This window comes from Acartia tonsa, chromosome 5, assembly GCF_053477335.1.
Source record: "Acartia tonsa isolate MP-2025a chromosome 5, ASM5347733v1, whole genome shotgun sequence".
In the NCBI taxonomy this organism is placed as follows: Eukaryota; Metazoa; Arthropoda; class Copepoda; order Calanoida; family Acartiidae; genus Acartia; species Acartia tonsa.
This window is the reverse complement of record NC_137264.1, coordinates 20,787,316-20,797,865: the sequence shown is the minus strand read 5'-3', so window position 1 is coordinate 20,797,865 and position 10,550 is coordinate 20,787,316. Positions and strand designations below refer to the sequence as shown.

The window sequence follows — 10,550 nt, the reverse complement described above, 5'->3', positions numbered from 1 at the left end:
ATTTACATTTAGTATTTGCATACCCTGCCCTTGATTACCGAGGAATTTTCCTTGGTACAAATGTAAGAAAATTGGATTTTCGGCACATTTAGTCGGGGTTAGATGGGTGGTATTGACCAATCTGCGTGAAAATGGGGATATTCCCATAGTCTTATTATTAAATGAAACCGAAAAATGATCCACAAAACAGGGTAGATTTTCTCCCAAAGAAACATTGATTTTAAGACTGTCGCACTGTATTACTAAATCTAGCTCACCGAGCGCCCTAACTAGTTTTTTACGATGAGTCTGAATACTGCTTTTAGACAGAAAATGGTTCTGTAAACAGCGAGTTTCGGGGACAATTAATTTGTTATATTGTTGGTAGGAATAGAAAATCTCTAGTGGTAACATATCATCTTTTTCCTTAGCGTTTAAGAGTGGGAAATATGGTTTTATAGCATTTGTGAACCATACCATTAAGTTATCAATATTAGTTTTGTAATAAAATAATTCGGGAATTAGACTTTCAAAATGTTTTTTATCTTTAAGTTCTAGTGCTAGAGTAATTTGGGGATCGATCACTAGATATTTTTGGGTACCCTGTTCTCCTTCAAATGTAAACAATGAAATATTAAAGATGTCTACCGTTCGCCAAGGAGAAGTGAATTTTTGTGCGCTATCAGTTTTATCATCTGAGATAATCCTATCGTAGCCTAATCTCAGATTGTGATCTAAACAATTGTTTCCCACCCAGTGACTGCCCAGGTAACAGCCCGCTTTTGTTTGTAATAATTCAACAGGCTCAGCCTGGACCCCTATTTGTTTTTCCTCAAATGTCCCAGGGATAAAAATGCCGTTAATGTTTACGCCGTTCCCCTCGCAGGCGGGGTCGATGCCGTTAAGGATGTTGTTGGGGTAAGTAAGTGTCCCGTTTACCAGGAAACGCGTGTATGACATCTGGTGTTCATACACTGAGACTGATTTTCCTTCAAAGTTAAATATTTTAGTTTTGGACATGGTGTAACAGTCTTCATAAGTTACGAGGTTCGGTATCTCTACAAGAGCTGGAGCAGCGAGGTGTATGTGGCTATATCTGCCACAATACCAGTAATGAGTACTGGTTCGGAGGTGGCAACGAATTCCAGGTATAATTTTTCTTTCAACCTTTTGCAGCAGGTGAAATTGTTTTTGTTCTATTTTAGTAATATTAAGAAACGCAGCGCATTCAGAGATTTTCAAACGCGGATTTTCGTTTGCTACACATTGAGTCGCATCTATTTGTATTATTTCGGACGCATTTGATTTTGCCAAAATAATAAAAAGCCCCAAGAATCCCAAAATAAATTTACCTCGAGCTCCTGGTGCCTTTGCCAAATGATGCTGCATTTTATTTTTATGCTTCTCGTTTTTCTCTGAAATATGTTAATTAGTTAGTTTTAACATATATTGTTTATTTTCGTTATTATACATACGTAGATTAAGCTATATACATTTGCCACCTTGGTTTTATATATTACATTTATATACATTTTATTTTTTCCTTTTAATTGGGTTATGCAGTCCGATTTGGACATGTATGCGGTTATCCCCCCCTTGTGACCTAGTTTTTCTTTCTTCTTCTAATATATACTTAGGTACTATGCTTTGTTTGTTAACGTTAATAACCTTTTCAGGGCTGGATTGTTTGGGTCTTTGCGCGAAGAAAGAAGCCTCGGACGGGACGGTTTCTTCCAAGAAACTATTTTCGACGTGAATTTGAGGACCGGATGACCGATCTGCGCCAGGGGGTTCTTGGTCTTTGGGCTGTGACTCAAATGGTGAGTTTTTTTCCATTATATCCCCTCCCCCATCACAATCCACCTCCCCCTGGGGTAAATCCTGACTAGTTTCAGGGTTTTTATCTATAAAATCGTCACCATCGTTATCTAGGTAGGTAAAATCGTCATTTTCCATACCTTTATTATCGTTTATTTCGGTTTGCCCGGTATTATCTATTCCTAAGGTTATTTCCTCAGACGGGACGATTTCCTCAATAGGAAAGACGTTAAAGGAAAGTGTTTCCCCGAATAATTCTACTTTAGAATCTATTTTCCGTATTTTATCTCTACTAACAACTTGGTTAGTTTTTATTGGATTTGATCCAAAGGGACTGAGCTCAAAAAGGGCCTCTGAGAATTTTTTTGTTACAATAAAAGGACCCCCATAGAAAGATTGCAATTTTTTACTGACCCCTATTTTGACTAGGTTAAAAAATGCAAAGACCACGTCGTTAACGAAAAGGGGAGATGAAGCCTTCCTAGATTTATTTTGAAACTCTAAATAAATCTTAGATTTTTTGGAAACCTGTGCAATAATTTCTTCCAAATTTTTTAGGTAGTTCAAGTAAGACCTGCAGTCAATGTCCTGTCTTTTCTGCAAGATTGGAGAAAAGAAATCGAGATTGAGAGTTGGTTGCCTGCCGAACATGAGGTAATAAGGCGTATACCCCGTTCTTCTAGACGTACTAGAGTTAATTACAAAAGTGGTCAAGGCTAATTTTCTTGCCCAGTCTTTACTTTCAAATCGGTCATCGGATCTAAGACCTGCATAAATGCTTTGATTATGCCTTTCACATGGGTTACTATTAGGGTTTCTTGGGGGAATAAGTTTAGTTTCGATACCTAGTTCATCCATAACCTTTTTGAAAACTTCCCCAGTAAAATTTGTTCCCCTGTCACTTCTCAATGACCGAAATAAGCCGTAGATGGGTACCACCTGTTCAAGGATGACCTTCACCGTGCTTTCCACGGTGGCGTCCTTGATGGGGTGAGCGATAATATACCTAGAGAATAGGTCAACCAGTATAAATATGTAGCGGACATGTTGTCCTTGAAAATAGTTAGTGGTTAAAGGACCGATAAGGTCTACTGACACCTGGCCAAAAATCTCGTGACTAATGGCTGAATGGGTGATAGGTTGCTTGTGTTGAGGTACCTGTCCTATTTTTCTTAGGCAGGTAATACAATTTTTAATGCGTGATTCGACAAATTTATTAATTCCTATAAGGAAGAATCTTTCATTTATCTTGCGTGTTGTTTCGTTAACCCCCTTGTGACCTATACTATTATTATGTGCCAATTCGAAAACTTTATTGTATAATCCAATGGGTACGACGGGTCTTTCAATGAATGTTCCATTGCTAAGAGGTTGTCTAAATATTAGAAGTCCTTCCATAACGTATAAATGTTCTATTAGCTTAAAAAGGACCTCTTTCCGGCCGGTTAGTTCAGCTTTTTCAAAGCTCGACAACTTCTTTTTTTCGAATATCCACCTACGAATTTCAGATAATACTTGATCTTTTTGTGTTTCAGATTGCCAAACATTGTTCACACCGACTTCCGAAGCCGAATGTAACTCAAAGATCTGGTCTTGGTATGGGCAATCCTGTTCATAAGGATCCAAGGTAAATGAGCTAGTACATTTTTCACAATCGGTTTCCTTATGTTCTTTGCATAAAAATTGCCCTCTAGATAAATTGTCGGCATTACAATGGTCCCTACCCTTTCGATGAATTACTGTAAAGTCAAAACTTTGGATGAAGTAAATCCATCTTACAGTTACACCATTTATTGTTCCTTTTTGCCATTTTTTGTAATGAACTAAGGAAATCGAATCTGTACGCACAATAAAGTTTCTGAATCTTAAATAATGAAGAAAGGTTTTAAGAACAAATACTAGACATGCTAATTCGCCTTTATAACTTGGATAATTTTTCTCTGCCCCGTTACATTTTTTGGAACATATTCCAATAATTCTTTCTACCCCCCCCTGATTTTGGCTGAGAATTCCAGCGAAATAACTCGTAGAAAAATCTACGTCTACTATAAAGGGGTTAGGATTATCCCACTGGGGGTAGCCTTTACTTATAGAATTTGAGAACATATTTATGAAATTTTCCCAATCTTTTGATAGGGAATTAGTCCATTCGATAATTTTATCATTTCTGTGTTCATCTAGGGTGCAAGAATTTTTTGCATATGATGGGAAATAGGCCCTATAATAATTGGAGAAGCCCAGGAAACGCTGGAGTTCCTTGCCTGTCCTGGGCCTGCTCCAATTTTTAATTTGTTCTAAATATTCGGGGTTCATTTTAAGTCCTTGGGAACTGACTATATGACCTAAATATGTACATTCGGATGTGAAAAATTTACATTTGGCTAGATTTAACTTAAGTTTTGCTGTTTTTAGGACTCCGAAGAGTTTTCTGAGATGTTTCAGATGTTCATCAACATTCTTTGAGAATATAATAAGATCATCAAGGTAAGATATTATAAATTCATATAAGCCAGGGATAAGGGTTAGGACCTTATCCATCAAGTGGCAGAAAACACTTGGCGCGTTACACAGTCCAAACGGCAGTTTCTTGAAAAGATACTGCCTGTTAAGGGCTGTGAACGCGGTCAAGTGTTTACTTTCCTTCGAAATGGCTAGCGCATGGAATGCGCTAGTCAGATCGAGGGTGGTAAATACATTACCAGTGCCTAATTTTTCTAAATTACTAGAAATCAGGGGAAGGGGCCAATTAATTTTTCGTGTTACACTATTAAGCGCACGAAAGTCGATAACGAACCTAAGCTTGCCTTCCCCCCCAGCCGTCGGTTTTTTCTTTACCGCAAAGATTGGGGAGGACCACTCGCTGTAGCCCTCCTCAATGACGCCCCCCCTTAGCCAATTTTCAATTTGTTCTTTTAATTTGGCTTCGTATAATGGGTTTAACTGAATGTTTCTAGCCTTAATAGGTTTAGCCCCGGGGATCAAGTCTATTTTATACTGTAAGAGGTCACAGTTACCGATATCAGCATCATCAGCCGAAAATATATCAAAATGATCAAGGCATAATTTTACTACCTTTTCCTTCATCCCTGGGTTGTTTTTGATAAGATCACTATTTTCTAAATCTAATTTTTCTTTAATGAATTTAATTCTTTTAAGAAGTGTAGTTCCTGATAATTCATTTATTTGATTAATACTTTTATTGCAGGAATTTGGGGGATCTGATTCGAATTCAAAGCAATATCCAACTTTAACGTTATCCAATAAGGTAATATTTTTTCCTGCTAAATTAACAAAATTTACCCAACATTCTCCTTTCTCATTTACATTATAAATACCCTCCATAAGCATTAAGCCGTTATGGCTTGTCATTTTAGAATTATTTGGGGATATATACAGCTTCCTATTTTTCTGATGAATAGGAATTGTTATAATTGTTGTATTCCCCCCCGGCAAGAATGTTGTTTTCTTTGCTAATTTTACGCATGTTTTATTTTGTTTTAATGTCCCAGTACCCCCCTTGTTACTCCAATTTATTCCCGGGATAAGGGAGTTTTGTTCCGTATGAACATTACTTGTAGGAATTAGGGGTATGTTTTTACTTTCTTCAACTATATTAATTGTTGAATTTTCTATGGGGATTTGCTCGCCATTGGGGAGCTCAAAGGAGAACTTATCTAATAATAAATTAATTCGATTAACTTTGAGAAATTCATATCCTAGATTTATAATTTTAGACGTCGTTTCAGGGATGTAAAACGTTTCTTCGAATATTTTATCTGACCCATCAAAGCTGAATTTTAAACTTACATGTCCTATGATATTTACTGGTTTTAAATCTACAGACAGAGCGCTAAGATTGGCGGGGGTGAATGTGATTTTATTATCATCTAAAATTTCTCTAGAAATAAGGGACCTAAAGTTATTTCCTGTATCCACTAAAGCGGTTTGCAGGAATTCCCCCCCCACGGGATTAAGAACTTTTAGTTTTGCACAGATAGGCATTATAAAATAAATTATATTTTTAGTCGAAGCCTAAGATGCATATTTTCCAAGATCCCCACCTCAGCGGTTAGGCGATGGTAATCCTCACACAGAGACTTCCTGTGTTCCAGGTATAGTTGTCTGTCGAAATTTTTTAAATAATAAAATGTTTTAACAATATGGTTAATTGTTAAAATAATTTTGTATAGCTTTCTGGGTTTCATTAAGTTTTTATCAAGCGCTTTTCAGCTCCAGAAATGTCTCAATAAGCATGAGAATGTTAATAGTTCTAAAGAAACTACTTAATTTTTATACGGGTCCTTGTTTATATACTTGGATATATGATAGAAACCTATCGGAATATAACTGAACTAAAAAGTTTTTAAAGGATTGAAGGGCTACAAAGTAGCTTAAAAATAAGTGTTCAGCTTGCAACTAACAAGACATTAAAAACAGACTGACTTATTTTTTGATTTACATCTGTATTTATACAAAATATAGTGTCATTAGTCAGTATCTGATTCACGATACAAATAATTTAAGATTAGCGCTAAATTATAGCTCAAAAAATTATTAGATATGGTTAATATAATAAAGAGGGTCAATGATGACTGGTTTATTATTCTGATATTGTTAGTATTTATACTTAATTTTTTCCACCTATGGGGTAGAACAAGCTTATATATTTACTAGAGTATAATTAATGCTGAAATCAGCTTAAAAAAATAGGATGTGGTTTGTAGTAACTGCTTTGGTAGTAACTGGCCTCGATTAATAATGTGCATTCACTTTATATAGAATTTTTATTCCACTGGTAATCCTAGCGGAAGCTAATAGAACTAACTTTTATTTCATTCTGCTAGTAATCCTAGCGGAAAATAATTTAATCAAAATGTTTTAAGATTTTATTAATCACATCTTAAGTGATTAAAGATTTTAATTTTTAAATGCTGCTTGATTGCAGCTCAAAAATGAGTAAATGATAACAACAAAGAACTGAAGGACAACTGAATTAGGTTTGAAAATTTGCTTGTATTTATACAGATTTTCCATAGACCCCCCCCCTTCTTAACCTTATCATTTACTTATACGGACCGCGGTAGCATTCTAGGCGACATCTTTCGGATACATAATAAATTAAATATAGTTCTATTATTGTCACTGTACAAAATGCAATAATATGTATCCATATGGATAAGTTAATATACATAATTGCTGAGATATTTCAGCTACAAAAATCAGAGGCTAAGAGTGAGCAACTCTCAGATAAAGTCGATACTGAGGGTTCAACTCAAAAATCATTGTTTATATACAGATAATTCGCTTAAGTTCCCCTAGCGGTTAAAAATTAAACTAGAATGTTTTAGATTTTACTATATATACATTCAACATATACGATATTTACATATTAGATAAGTCGTGCAATATTAAAAATAAATACTACTAAATAGAAAATAGGTATTCACTTATTAGCTTCTTGATAAAGACTATTAGATTTTAAAAAATGGAAATATTAAGTGGATGTGAAATGCTCCTCAGGTTACTTCCCTACTTCCCCCAATTTCCTGTATCAGCTACATTTGGATAGGGAAAGGAGGGGGAGGAGTTTATTTTGTGTTGCTTAGTCAGACTTAATAACAATAATTTGTTTTATTTTTTCGCGCCAAAGCATTGCTTGGCAAGGGATATTTGATATTAAGGAATTTGCAAGCTTAGCTTGGCATGGGATATTTTGTTTATCTTTCATATCAAAATATGAAACTCATTCAGCAAATATTATTTTCTGGGATAGGGACAATTAATATCGCATAAATCCACTTTTATATTTAGAGGACGTGATTTTTAACAATCGCTTGAACATATTTATCTATTTCAGATTCTTCGCTGGCTTCCTGATCCATTTGGTTGATAGTTTTACGCGCATACTGCTCAGGTATTTTATTACTATTACTTGGAGCTTTTCTGGGCGTGAATTTACTCCGTGTTTTACCAAAGCGGGACTCAGGATTTGGGGGCTCCCCAGCTTTCTTTTTGTTGCAATTTTGCACTACATGGCCAGGGATATTACAATGCCAGCATTTAATAATTTTACTCCTCCCATTAAAGGCTCCTATAACGCCCTCGATTTGATCCCAAGCAATAGGATCATCCTCATGGTCTACCCAAGAAGGAACCTCGTCAGGTTCTTCGGTTAAGTTTTCTTTATACATTGCCGTGTTAGTGGGGATATTATCTTCGATAATACTGATTATGGGTTGTTTTTTCGTTTCCGCAGAATTTTTAGGTAGGAACATTTCCATAGCTTGAGAATAGCAAGCAGAAAGGTTTTCCTTGCTAATATGGCCAGACCCATCCCAGTTGACGTATCTCTGTCCGAGATTAATAAGTTTATTTAAGTAAGCGTTGTAATCGTCCAAAAATTGCATGCTCTCAACATAATTGGCCATGTCTATGGCAAGGTTGGTATACAGCAGATTTTTGCTAACGTTAAGATAGAATTCTTTCCACTTCTTTTTAGGTATGAGACCAGGATTCATGAGTTTGAACACCCTAAGTTTGTTTTCAAAATAGGTGTCAAGGGGTTGATTAGTCTCCTGTTTTAGGTTGTAGAAGTACTGAGAGGCTACTTCTGGATCCGAGAAAGGAGTGACCAGCCTCCTAATCATCAGGTAATAACTTAAAGCAGATAAGGCCTGATTTCTTTCAGGCGTAATTAAGTCTCCTAATCGTTCCCCTCTAGAGTCATAAATTCGCTGGTATAAAATATCCTTAAAAAGGATTGGGTCACAGATTCTATATGTCTTTGCAACCCTCCACATATTAGAAAAGAAGTTATCAAAGTCAGCCCTACCGTCCCACCTAGGGGCATCCCTCGCAAAATCGGAATCCCATTTTTGTCCCTTAATAAAGCATTCTTTAATAAAGTCATCGTCGGCGGCGCTAGTTGTTGCCGTTGCGGCTGCGCCTGTGTTTGGCGTATTCCTTGTAGAGGGTCTATTTGCTACATTGGGTGCAGACCTTGTAGTTTTACGGAGGGGTTCTAACGACTTAATCCTATCAGGGATAAAGGGAATCCTTTCTAGCAAGGTTTTTTCATATTCAGTTAGAGAAGTTTCTCTTACATTCATCCAATTGTCATTATCCGCCGGACCTATAAAGCCTACAATTGAATAGGCCATACAACCTGGGGCTGTCATCCTATCCTTGGCAACCCATTCAACCACGTTTATCTTTTGCTGGACCGATATACGGTCATAAAAAGTGGCATTAATTGAATCGTCACCTATGGTGTTAAAATGAGTCATGTTAAGACTTTCGTTTAGCGTTTTTTCAGCAAACAATGGGCCAAGATTTCCGTCCGCTGGGAGTTTTGATACTCTGCGTTTTAGGTCTAAAATGTCGGTATCGGCTAATAATCTGCGATGTGATTCTGTGTCCTTAAACCCTGCCCATTTTGTTTCTAATTCGAGCTGCATAATCTCGGATTCTTGTTTTATTAAATCTCTATAATGTGCCGAATATTCGTTTAACTTATCATTTAACGCTTCCGATATGAGATCTTTGATTTTTTCAGGGGAAAGCGGGTCAGCCTGCTGCTGCTGCTGCTGCTGCTGCTGCGAGGTGCCAGAGACGGCCGGAGCCGGCGGAGGCGGCGGTTTTTGTTTATCATCATTTTTCTTATCGGTCATGGTGCTGGAGTGTAGTGTTCGTTAACACTGATTTGTCTACCACGAAACTTTTTAAGAACTTGGGAATATCCCTTTCTTCCTGTTTTAAGGAGAAAATATGAAAATGTGTGAAATTAAATACTAGTGTGAAAATAAAAGGCGGGTTCCTTTTTATCTTTATTTGGCAGTTTGCCACGAAATAATTATTATAAATATTCTGTAACAAATTGTTACTGTAAACCGTTTCCGTGAATAAACTTAGTTATCAGGAAAATATTAATTTCACTTTGCAATCGAAGCTACTTTACAATTTAATTTTGTCTGTACGCTAATTATCTAAACCTTCCCCCCTCAAAAAATGAGTGGTAGACAAGACTGCGCCAAAATGACGTATGAGGGGATGTACAGACAGACTGCGAATACGAGTATAGAGTAGCTCCGATACAATTTAATAATCAATAATCTAACAAAGTATTTCTAAAAAATACACATTTATTAAACATATAAAACTGGTTAGAAATAGGCAGATTAATGGGATTATTATTATAGGATATATTTATTATGATATATATATATTAAAGGCTTGGACGTCCTGTTTCTTAGTTAGGTAAGAAACGACGTACTTGAACACGTGGGAGATATAGATACCGCCAGCCTAGACTTATAGGCTTGTATCTAACCGAGTGCAGACGGGAGGAAGCGTATTCACTCTTTGGCCTGCAACAATCAACTAGCCCTCAACACAGCAGGATGGAGTATGGTGGCGGTTACCAGTGGAGGTCTGACTCAGCCAGAGAAGTATAGGAATGTGAACAGGGATAAGGATACATAAACTTGGGTGTATATTACCACATAACTATACAACCTGTATAAATAACATTGACTCAAGGCTGGTTGTTTGTCGGGTGTATAATATTACATGTAGAATACTAATTATAACTATACAACCTGTATAAATAACATTGACTCAGGGCTGGTTGTTTGTCGGGTGTATAATATTACATGTAGAATACTAATTATAACTATACAACCTGTATAAATAACATTGACTCAGGGCTGGTTGTTTGTCGGGTGTATAATATTACATGTAGAATACTAATTATA

At 36.4% G+C, this 10,550-nt stretch overlaps 1 protein-coding gene across 3 annotated transcripts; it reads left to right on the top strand.

The window, feature by feature from the left end:
* Positions 1–513: 513 nt before the first annotated feature.
* LOC145318997 (uncharacterized) lies at positions 514–9,572 on the top strand. 3 transcript variants are annotated; one of them, XM_080160813.1, is made up of 9 exons: positions 514–1,799; positions 2,356–2,451; positions 3,333–3,424; positions 4,210–4,281; positions 5,003–5,062; positions 5,823–5,909; positions 7,655–7,711; positions 8,382–8,447; positions 9,353–9,572. In XM_080160813.1, the coding sequence occupies exons 1-5, from the start codon at positions 1,749–1,751 to the stop codon at positions 5,046–5,048; spliced, it is 357 nt and encodes a 118-aa protein (XP_080016939.1). In that variant the 5' UTR covers positions 514–1,748; the 3' UTR covers positions 5,049–5,062; positions 5,823–5,909; positions 7,655–7,711; positions 8,382–8,447; positions 9,353–9,572. The 3 variants fall into 3 exon arrangements, with proteins under 3 accessions (XP_080016939.1, XP_080016937.1, XP_080016938.1); XM_080160811.1 differs by having other exon boundaries at positions 514–1,127; positions 1,656–1,799; positions 7,655–9,572; XM_080160812.1 differs by having other exon boundaries at positions 8,382–9,572.
* The last annotated feature ends 978 nt before the right edge of the window (positions 9,573–10,550 follow it).